Source organism: Aricia agestis, chromosome 3 (genome assembly GCF_905147365.1).
Source record: "Aricia agestis chromosome 3, ilAriAges1.1, whole genome shotgun sequence".
NCBI lineage: Eukaryota > Metazoa > Arthropoda > Insecta > Lepidoptera > Lycaenidae > Aricia > Aricia agestis.
In genome coordinates this window covers 19295772-19316479 of record NC_056408.1, presented here as the reverse complement: position 1 = coordinate 19316479, position 20708 = coordinate 19295772, and the positions used below count along the sequence as shown (strand labels likewise).

Genomic DNA, 20708 nt, shown 5'->3' with positions numbered 1-20708 from the left:
AAACTAAAATTACTAAATAAATAAATATCGGCCTACTTGATCACAGTAGGTTAACCAAATTCGGAGAAAAAGTCAAGTATTAAGTGCTTGTTTAATTGGTATAAACAAAATTAATGTTACTTGATTAGTTTTTTTTCTATTAATTTTTATGCAAATTTTTTACCCGGAAAAACGCCAACTTTGACACTCTTTAAAAAAATAACTACAAAGAATATCGATCTCGGAGTTTTACTCTAATGTTTATATAGCTATCAACTATAGTATTTTGAAAGAAAAACGTTGTGAAACAAAATCGAGGTTTTTATCACACTGTGGGGCGGTAAAAATTGAATAGCCTACAGGCGGCAAATTTGTAAATCCGCCACTGTAATGGATGGATCAATGGAGTCAACACGCATGACTGCATGTATTTTAAATGCGAGACTGCATTAAAGCGGCACGACACGACGCGACACTTCACGTTCCAAGGTGAAACTACGGTTGCAACAGCGTTGCTCCGCTGCAGAGTATTGTTGCATAGACTCGACGGGGCGAACCTTGGTTCCTAAGATACTGACAGTTAATAACATTGTAGTGGCGTCACCATTAAATTAGGCTCATATTGGAGGCGTCTAAAAATGCCATTTATAAATTTTACGTAGCTTTACACCATTACAATGATATTCCGTTGGAACTTTTAACAATTCTTAACATTTACAAGAAATTATCTTAATCTGAATTTACGTTTACGTCCTGCAAAACTTACGTCGTATGACATTTAACGATGACGTAAGTTTTGCGGGACGTACTGTTTCTGTTTTTCCGCCTGAGGCAGAGCTGCGGCATACGTGGGATACACAACCGCGACAGATTCTAATAGACCTGAGAGAATTACGAAGAAAATCATTCTTTGTTGCCTACCGCATATTCCCACAGAACAAAAAGCTATTTACACTCTAATATGACGAATAAAACCTCTTAATAAACATAATATTATGTTCTTTATTGCACAGTTATAAATAGCGTGACAAACTTAAAGATTATAATTTATAATAATAAATAATATAGTATACGTTAAAATCGTATAAGAATAATATTTTATAATTATATCCCCTGATATCCCACTGATAATTTATGCAGCGTATATTATATAACTATCTGGGGTCCGCTGTCTTTATTTTTTGTGTGAAGTTCCCAATATGCCAGACAAAGATAAGCAGACCTTGAATAGTCAATCAAATGTGTAAATATTTTTATAAATGAGTTATGAGGGGATAACAAATAATACGGTATATCTGCAACATTCCATCTTACATACAGTGTACAGGACTAGTAATAATTTAATCTATTACAATTTTAATAGTGTTGGATGGTTTTTTAAATTCCTGTGAGTGTCTTGTCAAACATTGGTGCATTTAAGTGCTAACTGCTAACATAAATTAAAAACGGAAAATAAATCCAACTTCATCACAGACGGCTTTACAAAGTTTAACATATAATGGGGTCCGCACTCTCCGAGCAGGTCTAGTAGGCACAGTGACAGATGAAACATCACCATTCATAGCAAAATATGTTATCATGCAGAAGAAAAGTAAAGGTGCCGGTTGGCAGCTGGCAACATGAAAAAGCGAAGTCACAAAATTACAGCTATAGACAGTTTTTGTTCTTTTTTGACAGAGTTGCTGCTGCCATTTTAAAAATATGGCTGATCATAGAAATGTTTACTTCGATTTTCTAGCTGCCTTGGCCGAGAATATTAATTAGGTATTAAAACTTTTAGTGCACCATGCTAAGGGCCTGATTACACCTACCGAGTAGAGTGGCGAGACTTTGCACTCGGCCGAGCACATAATATTATGTATAAATAAATATTGTGGTGGGAAGTGGCAGTGTTTTCCAATAATGAGCGAAAACAACCATATAAGCCAATATGAACACTTTACAAAATTGTTACAAGTCCACCAACTTTATCACACTGTCGCTAAATAGAATGTAGCGGCTGAGGGATCCTGTCATCCAAATCCATCTTCCTCTCGTGTACTTTCAAATGTCCTTTCAAAGTGCACTTCTGCGTGAACGCTCGCCCGCAAACGGGACACACGAATCTCTTATCGTTGTCGTGTATCCGCATGTGTTCCCTCAGTGTCTTCTTCCTCTGGTAAGACTTCAAGCATATATTACAGGTGTGTATTCGTTCGCCGTCGTGCTTTATCATGTGCATCTTCAGGGAATTCCTCGTGTAAAAAGCTAGATCACATTTATTGCACTTGTGGTTCCTCTCGTTGAGGTGGTCCCGTCTGACGTGGCTGGACAGGTGGCCCGGGGTGATGTAGCTCTGCGGACAGGCCTTACACTTGTAGCGCTTCAGCTCCTCGTTGTGGACCTCCGCTAGATGTTTCTGGCGGGCGTAGAAGGAGGTCAAGGAGATATCGCATCGCTTGCACGTGTATCTTATCCCCGACTTGTGCTCCTTGGACACGTGGTTCTCCCGCTTCGTGACTTTGTTGAAAACCGCATCGCAATACCGGCAGGGGAAGTTGCCGACCTCGTGCGTCCGCATGTGGCCCCGAAGCCGCGCTTTCGACGCGAACGCCTTCCCGCAGCTGTCGCACACGTGGTTCGGGTAGTGCACGTTCATGTGCGTATTGAGACTGACGAAATTTAAAAAGCTCTTCTTGCAGATGGGACAATCCAACTGGTCCTTCTCCAATTTAAAAGGCAGACTGCTAGTCGAACTTCTCGTTTGGCTGCACACGTCTACGTGTTGTTTCAACTCGTCGTAGTTGGATATGTCGATGTTACATCTCTTGCATTTGAGCTTGGTTGACGATTTGTAGTACCCCTGGAGGTTCGATGCGATCATTTTACGGAATGCGCTGTGTATATTAGAAACTGTGTGGTCCTTGATGTGGCTTTTTAAATCGTCCAAGCTTGTATACTTCTCGGAACATATGGTACATGAGAACATTTGATTTTTGCATACCTTGAACGGGAACAGACCAGACTCTATCATCTTCTGCGTTTCACTCAACTCCACGGCCTTCTTTACGGTGTACGATACTTTCTTTTTGCTATTGGATTTTCTGTGTCTCGTCCTATATTCCTTTGATTTTGTTTTCAAAACCAATTCATTGAGCACTAAAAACGAAACACAATGTTGTCATCAATAAGGCAGCTAAAAATACGAGGTCGAAACAAACGATTTGGCTAAGAATTTAAGGGAAGTACTTCGACACAATTGGGGTGACTAGATAAAATCATTAGTGTAACAGAAGTTATTTATTATACTATACTTACTTATATCATCTATATCCAAAGCTTCATGTTTCAAATCTACTAGTTCATCTGAAAAAAAAAACAAATTTCATTAACCCTAGAAGCCTAATCTATCTCAGGATTACACAAAGCCTTAATATATGTCTCAGAGGCGTACACATATAATTCACAATTTTTATCATAGGGTGCCATGTGGTTATGGTGTGGTGGTTAACATCACATGGTGGCAGAAAAAGACAAGAAATCTTGAATAGTCATAATAGCCCACATAATATTATTCTTTATTAGTAAGGGTAAAAATTATGCCAGTAACTACTGTAAGTAACTATAAGTATGTAACTACTGAATTCATTTGATCTTTCATGAGTAGCTTCATTTTGATAAGAACAACAATTTCCTCCTCGAAAATTCTTGAAAGTGGTAGCTAACAGAGATAGAAAGGATTTAATATTTCGATTTGATGGTCCTAAAACGGAACCAGCTGATTTTTAGGGTTCCGTACCCAAAGGGTAAAAACGGAACCCTATTACTGAGACTTTGTTGTCTGTCTGTCCGTCTGTCTGTCTTCAGACTGTATCTCAAGAACCGCTATAGCTAGAGTTCTAACATTTTGATAAGACGAACAACATTTGTATCTGCGAAAAATCTTGAAAGTGGTGGCTAAGTGCTAACAGAGATATAATGGATTTCATACTTTGCTTTGACGGTACTAAAATATGGATTGTTCTATTTGTAGGACAATGTTACTCTTAAATTATATAATTAATAACCTATCAATCAAAGTACTCATAAAAAAAACTACCTTATGAAGCTAATTTTTTGTGTAGTAAAAAAAATTGTTCTAGGGCTCCCATACTATATAATATAATATAATACATTATAAAACACACTACACTAGTATAATTATATTAGCATGTAGGTGAACACCTCAGCATTTAATGTCTCCGAGTCTGATAGCTGAAACAGTAAAGTGTTTACTCACCAATATCATTATTTCTATCATCAAATTCATTATCAGTGTCAATCATTAGGCCGTCTTCATCCTTTACCTCCTCTTTTACATTGGGCAGTGCTTGCTGGTCTGCTACTGTAATAAGTCATTAAAATAAATTATTATTATTTCTAGCAATATCTCAAAGAAATAACAAACCTGTAGGTATATGTATGGTATGAAACCTTTCTGCAAAGTGTCATGTTTGATGGAACCCCAAATTATAAGAAAACATAATACATATTCATTTTTGTACAGTACATAGTAATAATAAAATGTAAATTTTACATTGTGTATTAAATTTTAAGGGTTTGAATTAAAATAAATAAAATAATAAAATTTGGACATGACTAATAACTGAATAGGTGTATTTTTTTGTTTTTAGTAGTATTTGCATGGAACCCTGAAAACTCAGGGCTCCACGGAGTACACTTTAGAGTATAGATGCATTAGAACTTAACAACTAAGTACATATCCAATATGAAAGAATATACAGTAGACCCTTGCTAATCCGGCCTCTACCTAATCCGGCGCCTATTGTAATCTAACAGCATATAATATCTCTGTAGATCATAATTGTGTAAAATGTGTAAAAAAACGAAGGAAATTATTTGAAAACTACTGGAGCAATTTTTATACACACAGGCACAAATAAGTAGACAACACGAAAGATCATAGGCTATTTTTGTGGACAAATTCTCTGAAATATCTAATTTACGCTAGGAAAGACGCGTGCCGCGTGGACCGTCTAGTATTGTAAAAAAAACCATTTATCTAGAAGCATTTTCCACGGGGTAAATTGGGGAATACATTTGTATGGAAAAACAGTGTTAGCATACTCTCTTAAGGTATTGTAATGTGTAAAAATGTAGGCAGTACTCAATAATCTGACACATTTGCTAATCCGACACGGCCGTGAAAAATGTTTGTCAGATTAAGTCGGGTCTACTGTATTGTATTCAATATGTAGCTTGAAAATTTTAGCATTTCAACATGTGAATGTAACAAAATGCATCTTACTTTGCAATCGTAACGAAGCTTCAAAATTCTTCAATGATGAAACTGCTCGCTTCTTAAATTCCATACTCTCTTGCAGTTTATGTATGCATTGTAGGCATATAAGGAGTTTTGTGTCATCAAACTCTAAATTTCCTATCTGTAAATAAAATACAAGTTACAATAATTGTTAAAAACTATAGAAATAAAAAATATAAATCTCGCACTTTAGCAGAGTAAGTATATATTTTAGTGGCAAAGTAAAATATAAATATAGGCTTTATGGAACGAAATATGGTCCATAATCAATAAGCATTATTATAGCATGGTTACTTACATCTATAGTAAAACATTGTGACAACATTTCCAAATAGCTTGAAGTCTCTTTGTTGTATTTTATCAACATGCTGCGCACTATACCATCAAAAGAGCACAAGCTGCACAATCCAACAATGGGAAGGCTTTCGACCATAATATCAGATTCCATGGCAAAGAAAGACGACAAATTTTGCAAAGAAATAAATTAATCAAGTAGTAACAAATATGAGGCACATTGCAATACTACAACATTAATATGATTTAGTATAAAAGTAATATATGCTTCTAACACATGAAAAGCAGTTGAATTACTGATAATTACTCAATATTAATACAAAAAAAATTAAAAATTAAGCCTGAAAACCAAGACTGCGGACTGCAAACATCTTCTTCTTCTTCTTTTTTTTTTTTCATATAATGGCACTTCGGCTATAACCATGGCCAGTGTCGAGTATAATATTATGGCGGGAAAACAATATTTTTTATACAATTTTTTCTATATTATCGTCAGGTCAGTCAGGTCTTAAGTCTAGTCAAAATCTACGTATAAAGTCAATACAGTCAAGAAGTCAAGTCGGTCGGTCCAGTAAAGTGGTAGACGCTTTACTGAAACTTTCGATGGAGTTTTGGAAGGCACACAAAATAGCACGTTTCTGGATATTGCATTAATTTCCTTTCCGACACTTGTGTACGATAACGAATATCTTGGCACGGCTCAGGGATCGGTGTTGGGAGTTGGGACCCCCTATTCTTTCTTTCTTATGTTAACTCTATGCACCGGTGCCTTAAGCACTGCCTGTGTTATCAATTTGCAGACGACACATGTCTATTGGCAGCAGCTAAAGACCTCAAAACATCAATTGATAAGCTTCAATCAGATTTTAATAATTGGAAATAACATGTTTCCAACGCGGGAATCAAACCCACGACCTCCGAGTCAAGAGCGGCTCTTGACTCGGAGGTCGTGGGTTTAATGAAGAGCCGCGCTCTATAGTCTATACCACTAGACCACGGAGGCGTTGCTATTTATATATAGATAAGTAGGTATACCTACATATATGAGTCACTAGCTTTTTCCCGCAGCTTAGCTTGCGACGAAATCGAAAACCACGTAAAATACGAATATTATTGTAAGCCTCCTTTGGAAACATGATGTTTTTCCAAGACAAAAAGTAGCCTATGTTACTCTCCATGTTTTCAACTAAGTCTATGCCAAAAATCAATTTGATTGGTTGCTTCGTTAGATAGAGACAGGGAGTGGGCTTTAAGAAAAACTGTAGCTGAAGCTCAAGAAGTAGTACCTACCTGAAAAGAAAAAGAGGAAGACTACCTACAAAAATAAGAAAAATTAATGAGAATGGATTAAGATCGTTATTGATATTCTAGAACTTAGAAGTTAAAGGTACCAAAAAGGAAAAAAGTAGGACTCTACAAAAAGAAGTGAGATCCTATCAAAAACATGCTGTAAAAAACCAAGTCTCGCAACTCAGTTTTTCTACGGTAAAAAGTTGTGCGATCCATGTAATACCTAGTCGGTTAATTTATTCAGTCCCCATTTAAGGGACTTTTTGTCTTAAGTTATTACGTAAGTTATTATCATGTCAATATTATAAAGATTTTTAATATTGATATTATAATAACTTACGTAATAACTTGGTATTACATGAATCTCACAACTTTTTACGGTAGAAAAACTGAGTTGCGAGACCCAATGCGGGGGGAGAGAACTAAATCTGATGTGAAAATGACGTTTGAAAGTCGCCAGATTGGTGCTGATAGCAGCAGTGAGAGTACTTGGAACTAATACTAGTGATGACAACCAATAACGGTAAGCGGCAATTTGCAATTTACGTCAAATTTAGTTCTCTTCCCCCGCATTGGGGGCGCTGATTCCGCTTCAAATAGGCACAAAGAGCAGGTAGACCGTATCATAAGTCCAGCGCACTTGTATATCTGAGGTCAGTGGATAGGATTGATTATAATATAATATAATATCTATGGACGCTTCACACCACGTCAGTCTGGCCCCGTGCTAAGTACTAAGTAAGCTAAGTACCTGAAGGACTTGTGTTACAGGTAACAGACAACGGAAATATATTTAATACTTTTATACTATACATATATTTAAGATTTTTATTATATGATAAGTACTTACACATATTTAATACACATCCAAGACCCAGAAACTTTTGAACAATTTTTGTTCCATCGGCGGGATTCGAACCCGCAACCCCCGGCTTGAGCTACCAAAAGGCAATAGCCCACCAACTGAGCCACAGAGGTCGTCATTTGATTTGATTGCTTCCTTTCATTTTTTCCTTTTTCCAACATGTCTTGTTTTTCTTTTTTTTTTGCTTTTTAATCTAATGTCTATGAGTAATGAAACAGGAGATAAACTGTGAGAGACAACCGGAGTTACTGAGCTCATTTTTGCAAGCGCTGCTGCTGCATACAAGATATCTGGCAAAATAGACAACAAAATACACCTTACTTGGTACTTACCGGACATGACTGATTCGTCTTCTACTACAAGCTTCAAGCTAAAGGAGGGTCTGTCTAATCTATACTAATATTATAAATGCGAAAGTATCTCTGTCTGTCTGTCTCGCTTTCACGCCAAAACTACTGAACCGATTGTAATAAAATTTTGTACTCAGATAGTCTAAGTCCTGAGAAATGACACATGCTACTTTTTATATGAAAAAAAGGGTTGTAAGGGAGTGAAAATGCGTAAATTTGTTCAAATTAAGTAAGTTCTAAAAATTCATAATAGATGGTGCCGTGCCGTCTCCTACATCGTGCTGACGCTTACTCAAACCTCTTTCTGTAAGAGGTGGTATCATATTGCGTCTGGTTTTCTTAAGTTGATACTTAGTGATAATCAGTAGCGCGAAGTGGATCACCATGGGATTTTAGTGGGTAGATCCTACAAGGATTAGGGCACCCACACATAAACACGATACGACGTCGCGTCTGGAAATCTACGACATAGCGTCGTAACGTGTCACGATGCAATCCTGCACAGTAATCAAAAGGCATTGTACTTCTTTATATAAAGTGACTCACATTATTCATAGTTGAAAGAAATGGTTGGATCCAGTATCTTATATATTCTGAGTACTTATCTGTCTTTTTTAACATTCTTCGTTTTCTTAACAGCAGAAGAGACGCGACGTCGTATAGTGTTTATGTGTGGGAACCCTTACTATTCCAGGTTCCCTAGAACATTTTTTTCATTTGATAACTATGTGCGTCAAGAATGTCTAGGAGGCGAAACTTTTTTTTAAGCAATAGCAACACTCTTTTGACATTTTTTTTATTTGTTATATCAATACTCTATGACATAAAATTTACAAAACAAAGATTTTCAATTTGCTTAAATTTAGTTTTACAATGTGAAAACTACATGTTACTGTGATTAATATTAATAATTAAAGTGAAAAACGTGTCATAGTGCTGAAAATTTGAAGATTTTCATTGAAGAAAAATAGTACCTAATAGGTAGGTACGCGAAAATATCACTGAAATTCTCGCGTCCACATTTCCGATTCTGATCGCACAGTCGCCATAGTAGCAGGTAATTAAGCGTTTGTTTTATCAATTTTATTTGTTTATTTTATTGTATAATGCAATTCTAAGTAGCCTGAGTAAGTATTATGTGGTATAATAAAACAACAATTTTACTTAAACCTTATGTTTACGTAAACAATGAACTGTCAAAGAAATCTATCATATAACGCGCCTAACAATGATTGATACTTTGACTTAGGTGCTTTGCGTAGTTATGTAGACGTAGGTATATAAAATTCTCGTGTCCCAGTGTATGTGCTTAACTACTTTAACACTTTGATGCAGCGTAATATAATATTATAATTATTACGTTTTATGTTTACAGGTAGCAGAAAAAGCATTTAACGAAATAACCGAAATGACTGGGAGAATTTATGCTATCATTTTGAAACACTGAAAATAAATACAAGGAGTGGGAATTAACCCTTTATTAGGATATCCTAAATTCAATATTGAAGAGCTGACTATTGAAGATGAAAGTGCCTCTTCACTGTGACACCACTGCTGTAACTACATGGACCTAGAAAGTGGCGATGATTCTGTTTCCAGCTGAATTGTAGAATATTATTTGGATGATCATATTTTATTAAAATAACAAAACCCTGTTTTTCACGTCTTATTTATTTTTTGTATTTTCTTAAATAAGCAGTTCCATAACAAAAAAGGAGTGAGCTTCTCTCAGCTCTCACTGGTCATCAAAGTAGCTCTGCAGATCTCAGGGAGAGGGTACATAAATAACAGGTGTTATAAATTCATAATAATACGTAGCTCTAGTGACTAGATGTCCCGGTGAACTTCGTGTCACTTATAAACCTTCCCTGGACTTCCAGGAATATTTAAAGACTAAAATTAGCTACATCATTTCAACCGTTTAATCGAGTTATTGCATTTTTTATATAGTCCGTCAAGATAGTGAAGAAATTAAAAAGTGGCAACATCGTAGTGTCATTTCTTTTTATTGTTCCGTACCCAAAGTGTAAAAACGGAACCCTATTACTGAGACTTCGATTTCTGTCCGTCCGTCTGTCTCCAGGCTGTAACTCAAGAACAGCTCCGATACAACAAACGTAATTTTTCAAACATTTTTTGCTCGGTAACAATGATGACAACAAGTAGGCACTTGAAATTTTCACAAAGGCCATAATTATATGTGTTATTTAATAATTATTAATAATATTCAAATAAAATAAAAATTTAAGGGGCTTCCATACAAAAACACAATTTTGGCTGATTTTTGCTCTATAACGGTACGGAACCTTTCGTGCGCAAGTCCGACTCGCACTTGACCGATTATTTCTTAGATTGATTTGAAAGGGATGACACTACGATGATGCCACTTTTTAATTTCTACACTTTCTTGACAGAGACAGACTATGACATATACAAAGATTATAATAGGTACTTTACATAGATTAAATTGTTTCTTGTAATGTCGTAAATTAAACACACAATATAACTACATCATAATTATTTCAAATTTTCTTAACTACATAATATATATAAATCATAATATTTACAACGTGTTTTTAAACTGTATTTAATATAAAGTATCAAAATCTTTTATAGTGACTGGATACAGTGTGGCCATAAGAGGCCACACCGGAAACAAGTGGCGACTCTATTAATGTCGTGACTTTTTTGACGGGCTATATCAAGACAATTTTCCGTGAGTAGTGTTATGAAATTAAAGACAAAACCAAGGAATATTTGGTTTTATTCCAAATAAATTATTGTACATATTTGTCAGTATGAAAAGGTATGACAATAATAGTTGTTGACATTAATAGACAATTCGAGAGGTGCTGAAGGTCTTAATGTACACTACATTCATCCGGCCTTTAGAATTAACGAGGAACATAGTGCTTGAGATAATCTGGAGTTTTTCTTTGTCTTCCAGATCTTCTTGTCCGATCTCTCTCCTCATTGCCAGTTATAGTTTCCTCTGAGCTAATTCCCGGGTGTGAAGAAGGAGCTTCTTGAAGTACTTCTTCATCTTGGCGTGGTGAATCAGAATCAAAATCCTCCGTGTTCTGGTGTGATGAATCTGCTTCCATCCGTACTTCGTCAACTTCGGCATTACCATTTGAACTCAATGGTCTCGTCTCCGTTTCTAGTTGTGGTTCCAGGACGGTTATTGGAGTTTGAGGAAGTGGTGCTAAATGTTTGTTAGATATAGTAGCCTCCCGCCCGTCTGCTAGTCTTACGTAAGAATACTGAGGATTAGCTTCGATCAATTCCACTTCTTCTACGTCTGGGTCATATTTAGAGTGTTTTGTATAATTCTTCTTTAAAACAGGGCCAGGGATTAGGAGCCACGTTGAAAGAGATTCACCGTTAGCACTCCGCCGAGGGTGTTTAAAGAACCTCTCGTGGGGGGTCATGTTTGTGGACGTACACAGTAGTGATCGAATGGAATGTAAAGCGTTAGGAAGAACGTGTTCCCAATGGCCAATATCCATTTGTTTCGACTTCAGGATCAGTCTTATCGTCTTCCATAATGTTCCATTTAACCGCTCGACTTGTCCATTCCCTTGAGGATTGTATGGAGTAGAACGACTACACGCTACACCATTCATCACTAAGAAATCTCTCAGTTCTTTCGACATAAACGCTGCACCTCTATCCGAATGGATATAATGTGGTGTCCCATACATCTGAAATAAATCCTTAAAACATCCTATTACAGTCGTAGCGGATACGTCTTTAGTGATGTATGCAAAAGGAAATCTTGAGTACTCATCAATAATAGTCAAAATAAAACGATTTTTACTATGAGTAGGTAAAGGGCCTTTAAAATCAACATTGAGTCTTTCGAAAGGTGCAGTAGCCTTAATAAGATTTCCATTTATTCTTGCAAAGCGGGGCTTGATCTCAGCACAAATGCGGCATCCCGCAGTCATATTCTTAACATCTTCGGAAGTATAAGGCAAGTTCTTTGACCGAATCCAGTGAGTCATGCGTACAATACCAGGATAACCCATTGTATTATGCAATTCATAAAGTTTGTTAGTCGTGACGCTTGAGCACACCCGAGATAGAGTGTCAGCTATAACGTTCTCCCTACCTGGACGATAGACTATATCGTATTTATAATTAGATAACTCCAGACGCCATCTTTCTATTTTTTCGTTCTTTATCTTACTCTTATGTGATTGATTGAACATAAACGACACAGATCGCTGATCAGTGATGAGTCTAAAGTGTCGCCCAGTTAAATAATGTCGCCACTTTCTTAAGGATTCAACAATGGCACAAGCTTCTTTTTCGACAGAAGAATGGCGTCGTTCAGAATCATTTAAAGACCTCGAAAAGAAAGCTACTGGTCGACTATCCTGCGAAAGAGAAGCAGCAAGAGAATGTTCAGAGGCATCTGTTTCAACAGTAAATTTTGCATTTGGATCCACGGCATTGAGAATTGATTTCCGTATATCTGCTTTAATCCTTTGAAAAGATTCAATTTGTTCTTTACTAAGTGGAAACTGTGTAGTTCTAGCGAGTGAGTGGATCTTCTCGGAAAAGTTTCTTATCCACTTAGCATAGTGAGCAAACAATACAAGAGCTCTTTTTAGAGATGGAGAATCATTTGGAACAGGTAAGTTCATTAAAGGACCGACACGATCCTCGTCCGGTTGAATTGAGTTATTTTTAATTTTGTATCCTAGTAGTTTAATAGATGATTGTGTATATACACACTTTTCTTCGTTTAACGTCAGGTTGTATTTATGGACAGCGTCTCTAAATCGTTTAAGATTTGTATCGTGTTCTTCAATTGTTTTGCCACAGATAGTTACGTCATCAAGATATGCATACGTACCCATTAGCTTTTCTTCGGTGATGATAAAATTTAGTGTTCTCTGAAAAGCTGCAACTCCATTAGTAACGCCAAACGGTATACGAGTAAATTGATAAAGGTTCCCGCATGCCTCAAATGCAGTATATAATCTCTCTGTTTTTAATATAGGAACTTGATGGTAAGCACTTTTTAGATCGATCTGACTAAAAACTTTGTGTTGAGCAACTTTAGATACGATCAATTCTATATTAGGTAGAGGATACGCATCTAATTCAGTGAATCGATTAATCGTCAGTGAATAGTCTATCACGAGACGTTTATGTTTTGTTTATGTTTATGTTATTTTTGGAGGCTAAAGTTACATTTTCGTTCCAGGGAATGCGTTTTAATTTCAGTTCTTGAACGAGGTTCTCGTCTATAAAGCTAGTAGAGCTTCCGCTATCTATGAGAGCATCGGCTCTGTGATTATTGATAGAAACAACTATAGTAGTCTTTTTCAAGCTCATAGGAGAGGCGGCAGATATAGCTCCTAGTAGTTCATTTTCCGATACGGCATTAGACGAAGTCCCGACTCTTTCACCCTTGCATACTTTGGCATAATGGCCCTTCTTGTTGCAATTGGTGCATGTGACATTTAATGCGGGGCATTTTATGCGTTGGTGGACATGGCCACCGCAAAAAAAACATTTCTTTTGGTGAAAGGTAGTCGTCGTTCTCTCAATATTATTGAAATCCATACTAGTAATTTTGTAGTCTTTAGAGTTATTGTTTGCCAGTTCAATGGAAAGGGCTTTATTAACGGCCTGATCTAAATTTATATCTAAACTTTGCAATAATTGTTGTCTGATCTCATTTGAATTAATCCCAGCAATAAATGCGTCACGTATGTATTCACTTTTGTGAGTTTGAGCATCTACAGCTTTAAAACAGCAACTTTGGGCGCGTTGCTGGAGCGTGCGCAAGAAATCTGAAATGCTCTCATCTGGTTTTTGTACAGATCTTAACAGTATATATCTGGCATGAACCTTATTCTTTTCTTTAATATAAAGTTTGTCTAATAGTTCAATGGCCGAAACATAATCTTTCGCTTCACGAACGTGAATATAAACATTGTAAGATAAATTGTTTAATAGTAACCTTAGCTTGGTTTCTTCCGAAAAAGTTTCTTTTCCCATGCCTTCGCTAAGATAGTTTGAGAATGTCGTTTTCCAGTGTTCATATTTTTAATTCAGCATCCGGAGTGCCGGGTTCGACTTCGAACTTATCTGGCTTTAGTAGTTGCGCAATTGTAGACATCGCAGATGATATAATTTATTTGGAATAAATTGTTATGAAATTAAAGACAAAACCAAGGAATATTTGGTTTTATTCCAAATAAATTATTGTACATATTTGTCAGTATGAAAAGGTATGACAATAATAGTTGTTGACATTAATAGACAATTCGAGAGGTGCTGAAGAAGGTCTTAATGTACACTACAAGTAGCTTTATTTTAATGAGACGCCCAACGATTTCCTCTGCGAAAATTCCACTGATCTCCATTATACAAGTTCGCTGGATCTATGATAACCACTTTTTTTTGTGCCATTTGAAGCGGAATCAGCGCCCCCATTATTAGGACCGAGAACTAAATTTGGCGTAACCATTGGTAACCATGTATTTATTTTAATTTTCTATGGCTTAATCGTTCGAATTGTTTTCGTGTTCTAAAAAGTTTTACGCGATTTAGTAATATATGTAATTTATACATAAGTGGTGGTAGTTCATAGTTAAACTATGAAAGGGTGTATGTTATGTAAAACACGGTACAAAAAGGGATTTCACAAGTAAGTGATTTTAACAGCTCATTTCTACGATATTAAACTTTTATTGATAATATAGGCACTTAAAAATGTGGCGCTAATCTTATTATACTGTATTCACCACATATTTACCTTTGTTTTACCGATTTTTGATAAACAATAAAATTCAATAGTGCTGGAGTTTTCTGTCGATAAAACTTATCGATATCTATAATAATTGTATTAAAATCTCCGATAACCGATTTTTATTATCAAATACATATTATGCTCTCAAATAATTGACAGGTTTCCGTCTGACGAAAGAAGACTGGAATTATGGTTGAAAAAAATTAAAAAGCCTGGTTGGCGTCCGAAAATTGCTACTACCGCTTGCCGTTACCATAGAGTAATAAATATACTGGTCTCTGCCGTTACTATTTGAAGTGTACAAACGTTCTCTGTCAAAATACAAGACGCAAAACTACCATTTGATCGTGATACCAACCATAATGTGTCCGGTTTAACCAACCGGACACATTATGTTTGGAAAATTTATTTCAGCGTCTACTCTTTCTTGACAGACTGTAACTGTGTAAGGGTAACTAATAAAATATAATGTTAAAGTATCGCACATATATTTTTTATTATTTATAAATATCTTACCTACTCCACCCCAATAAAAAAATTTATTCAAACGTTCCATATTTATTTATGGATCGCATTATCCAATTAGTTAATTTCCCTCGCACTTCTGCAATCAGCGCCAAAATGGCGAAAATCAAATGAGATAAAGTAAATCGATAAAAATTGGCTTGCTAGATCCATAAATAAATAAGGAACTTTTATATTATTAGTAGACTTTCCGCGCGGCTTCTCCCACGTAAATATCTAATTACACAGACAAATTGGTCCACAAAAAATAGCCTATATGATTATATAGGCTATTTTTTGTGGACCAATTTGTCTGTGTAATTAGATATGTACTGTATTAATGTGGAAAAAGCGGGGGAATGTATAACGTGAAGGATTCTTCACGTTATACATTCCCCCGCTTTTTCCACATTTTCCTCTATTTCTTAGCTCCTATTAGTCTCAGCGTGATAAAATATATAAAATGGGCTGTCTAACACTGAAATAATTGTTCAAATTGGACCAGCAGTTCCTGAGATTAGAGCGTTCAAACAAACAAACTCTTCCGCTTAATAATATTATAATATGATGAGATTAGTTACGGTCTAATCACACAGAACACTTATTCAGCTTTGTTCAGCTTTAATACGATACACTGTAGCACTACTTTGATAATATTAGAAATGAAATTAGAAAATACAATACAACAAAGTTTTCGTTAGAAGCTTATCTTCAGTTTTGTTTTTAGTTTTTCGTAGTGCTAACTGCTAAAATAAATGCATCATAGATAGGTACTGCTACTTCACGTTATCTACGTATGAAATCGTTGTTAATTTATTACGCCTATCAAAATTACGGAGAGGAAGTCTTTAATACAAATATGTAGCGTTTGTATTATTCAATTTAATATTTTTGTCCTAATGGTCGACATTATCTGAATCTGGAAACATTTCGTCGATAATAGAAAAGACAGTTGTACATCACTAGTATTAGTTCCAAATATTCCCACTACTGCTATCAGCGCCAATATGGCGACATGATGGCGACTTTCAAACGTCATTTTTACGTCAAATTTAGTTACTATCCCTAATAATGGGGGAGTTGATTCCGCTTCAAATAGGCACAAAAAATGGCTGTCATTTCAAAGGGTATCATCAGTCCAGCGTACTTGTATGGAGGTCAGTGGAAAATTCCCAAAAGTGATAGCTAACAGAGATAGAAAGGATAAAGTAAATATTTTGATTTGATAATCCTAAATTAAGGATTGTTCTATTTGTATGAAAATGTTACTTTAAAATTATAATTTACCAATTAGAGCCTGTTTCACCACTTCCTGATAAAGTGCCGGATAGGCTTTCCACAGCTTTTTCGACAGATTCTCCATACTACAACTGTCAAGTTAAGTGGTGGATAACGGATAGCCTATTTGACACTTGCACTAAACATACAAAAAAATCAACTGGTTATAAACCACGAAGCTAAACTTCATGTTACGAGTATAAACCTTTTTTAGGATTCCGCTGTCAACAAGGACTTGTTGGGCGTCTTATCAAAATGAAGATTATTAAAATGGTAAAGTACACATATAACTAGGGATTTTGTGAAAAATTCAAGTATCTTCCTGACACCTGTTGTCACTATTGATATAGGGCAAAAAAGGCCAAAAGTCGTATGGGGCTCCCACAAAAATAAATTTATTTTATTTAAATTAATTTTATTTTATTTATAGTACTTATTTGTTGTTATAGGGGCAACAGATATACACAATCTGTGAAAATTTCAACTCTCTAGTTATTACCTTTCTTGAGTTACAGCCTGGAGACAGACAGACGGACAGACAACGAAGTCTTAGTAATGTTCGGGCCACACTAACGAGAGACGCCGTTAATTATCGCGTTAATTCTAAAACGTAATAGCATTATCGCCTTTACATGCCACTAATTAAAGGCGATAATGCTATAACATGTTTTAGAATTAACGCGATAATTAACGGCGTTTCTCGTTAGTGTGGTCCGAACATAATAGGGTCCCGTTTTTACCCTTTGGGTACGGAACCCTGAAAATGACCTTTTGAGCGTGATTAGTGATTACGTTTGAATGTACTGCGTCTACTCTTTCTTGACAGACTGTACTTGTATTAATTGGCAATGGAGACGTTTGTGTGTGTTCAAAGTGCTCTTCTGTGTGAATCGTTTAGAACAGACGTCACAGCTGAATTTCCTTATACCCTCATGCCCTCGTACGTGAATAACTAAATATCTCTTCAACGTGAATTTTTTCCCACAAATGTGGCAGACGTGTTTTTTTTCACCTTTATGTATGAGTATATGATCTGAGTGACGGGCTTTGGAGGTGAAACTTTTCGAACAAATATCGCATGTGTACGGTGTGTTGGTGTGAACTTCGTGTTTTTCGATATGTTTCTTCAAGTTATTCTTGAAGGTGAACGATTGTGAACAGATATCACAGGTGAAAGGCTTTAAGCCCGTGTGTACCAATTTGTGGGTCTTCAAACGTGTTTTCTGAGCGAACTTCTTCTGGCATATATCACAACTGAACGCTTTTATTCCCGTATGGGTGAGCATATGGTATTTCAAATGTACCTTTTGTAAGAACCTTTTAGGACACACATCACAGCGGTGCGGTTTTTCGTCTGTGTGGATCAACATATGATCCTTCAATTTAGACTGAATTGGGAATCTTTTGGAACAGACGTCACAGGCGTACGGTTTTTCGCCGGTGTGGTGCGACGTGTGATATCGCAGTTGGGACAGCTCTGCGAATTTTTTTGGGCAGAAATTGCAGGACCACGGTTTTTCGCCCGTATGTGCCCTTATATGCCTGAGCAGTTTACTTGGGCACGTTAGTAGCTTTGAACAGATATGACATTTGTACTCTTTCTTTAGAAAGTGGGGATATGTGATAATTTCGCTGTCGTCTTGAGCCTCGGTGTTAGCGTCCTGTTCCGTGTTATCGTCACCTAGACAAATAAAAATACCTATTTAATTCCAAATTGTTAAGTAACTGACACTTTCGCAATGTCCTACTAGACGACGCCGGCAACTCCATTGCGCCAAAACTCGTTTCTCGCGCGGGAACAGTACATTTTTTCAGGGATGAAAAGTATCCCATGCCCTCTCCCGGAACTCAAAGTATGTCCATGCCAAATTTCAGCGAAATCGGTTCAGTGGTTTGGACGTGAAGAGGTAACAGACAGACAGACAGACACAGTTTCGCATTTATAATATTAGTATGGATTTAATACCAGTCTATTACCTCTTCACGCTCAAACCGTAGAACCGATTTTGATAAATTTGGTAAAAAAAAGTATTTTATGTCCATTCCCATTTCCCATGACTCAAAGTATCTCTGTTCTCCATAGATTGGAGATACTTTGAGTCATGGGAAATGGACATAAAATACTTTTAATCCCGGAAAATTGTACGGTTTCCGCGTGATAAGCTCATTTTGGCGAAACGGAGTTGCGGGCGTCAACTAGTATTTCGCGTGCGAATGCTACAAGAGGTATACAGGGTGTAACAAAACTAAGTGATAATACTTTAGGGTCTGTATGAGTTCCTTGTAGAGAATTCAAACTGCGAAAGTAGCGCTGAATGACCAAAAAAAATTTTGTTATTTGTATGGACCCTAGCGTCACGAGTTTTCCCATACCAAAGTACAAAAAAAATTTGCTCCTTCAGCGCTGCTACTTTTACAGTGAACTCTATGACACGGGACTTATACACACCTAAAGTATTCTCACTTAGTTTGTTAAAGGAATTGAGGGCATGGCTTGGGTCATCTAGTCAACTATACAGGATATATGTAGTTGATTAGAAATCGTACATTTTCCGGGATAAAAAGTTTCCTATGTTCTTTACCGGGACTCAAAGTGTCTCCATACCAAATTTCAGCAAAAAGTGGCACGGCCGTACCATCCTTTTCGCGAAGCAATTCAGGCTCTTTTTGACTCCCTATAACTTCGTTGTGGATAAAACAACAAGTCGGAATTTTCAGTTTCTAAGCAAGCATTGTATAATATATACAATGCTGTTGTGTGTGTTTATACAATGCTTGCTTAGCATCTGAAAATTCGGGCTTGTTGTTTTATGTACAACGAAGTTACAGGGGGGTCAAAAAATGGCGGAATTGCTTCGAGAAAAGGATGGTACGGCCGTGCCGCTTTTTTGCTCGACTATTATTTTGTCCCTTAGGACTTAGACTATACTAATATTATAAAAATATATCAAACAGTGTAAGCGCATGTACGTTTGCCTGGTCTAGTCACGCTGTAACGAGTATACGTAACACGTGGAGAGTTTTTATTTTCTTCATAGTGGTCGCTGTTCACATGAAAAATATTTAAGTGGTCCCTGAGCAAGAAAATGCTAGGAACCCCTGATCACAGGGTATAAATAAACCCAGCCTCGGGCCTCCACTCGGATGTCGCTTTACCTGCACAGCCTCCGCCTAAGCCGTCGCTTCACGTAGCTAGAACCGCCATAATAGCCATTCCGCAGTCCGCACTCGCGTCTATTTCCTTCTGGCTCTTTTACCTAAATCTTAACTAACCTAACAGTACTTGGGTGGTGTTGCTAATTTTTTATAGTCAAATCATTTCATACTGACCAAATTTTTGTCCAGTAGAAGATTATTATTTAATAATCAACATAATGAGCGTCAGTCGCCGCACCCGCCGTGGAATATAAACTGAGAGTATCTCAAAGATGTCGAAAATGCTAAAAGTAATTTTATATCGTATGAAAATTTTATGGGCGATTGTTGAGGTCCTATTTAAGGGGGCGACTAACCCTAAAGTGTCGATTTTATAATTCATTTTAATACTTGAAAATAAGCCCCGAATTGTTTCATTTTCTAAAATTAGATACTACATTATATTTCCGAGAATTCGATCTGAGCAAAAACACGATATCTTAAAATTTTCTCGATAGAAAAAATCACAAAGATGCATCTAATTTTCACGAATTTTTCATTTATTGCCATAACCGTGCATTGAACTAAGTTAATATTTTAACACATTGTATAAAATTCTATCATTGAGAGATCGATTTTTAAAATGTTGTATATTTATCGAGTTATTGAGAAAAAACTAATTTGGCGATGAACCTTTTTCACCTGGCAAATGAAAGGCGGGCGTGAGTGTGAAGAGAGAAGGACGATCTTTGATTTTTGGGGTTAGTCGCCCTCTTAACCAAAAAGTCACCGTTAGCCGTATTGTAGACGGGGGATTAATACTTAGTACTTTCATAATTTAATTGGATGTACAGACTGTACTACGGAATTTGACCCTATATATACAATATACATCCTTAAATTTTTTTGACATAATATTCAGTATCGCGACTGACGTTG

The 20708-nt window shown here is 36.4% G+C and overlaps 1 protein-coding gene across 1 annotated transcript; it reads right to left on the bottom strand.

The window, feature by feature from the left end:
• Positions 1 to 1359: 1359 nt before the first annotated feature.
• On the bottom strand, positions 1360 to 5929 carry LOC121740410 (gastrula zinc finger protein XlCGF26.1-like). The gene is made up of 5 exons (XM_042133098.1): positions 5580 to 5929; positions 5267 to 5402; positions 4238 to 4342; positions 3277 to 3324; positions 1360 to 3117 (listed from the first exon to the last, which is right to left on the bottom strand). Exons 1-5 carry the CDS (start codon positions 5727 to 5729, stop codon positions 1961 to 1963), a joined length of 1596 nt encoding a protein of 531 aa, XP_041989032.1. The 5' UTR covers positions 5730 to 5929; the 3' UTR covers positions 1360 to 1960.
• Between the last annotated feature and the right edge of the window lie 14779 nt (positions 5930 to 20708).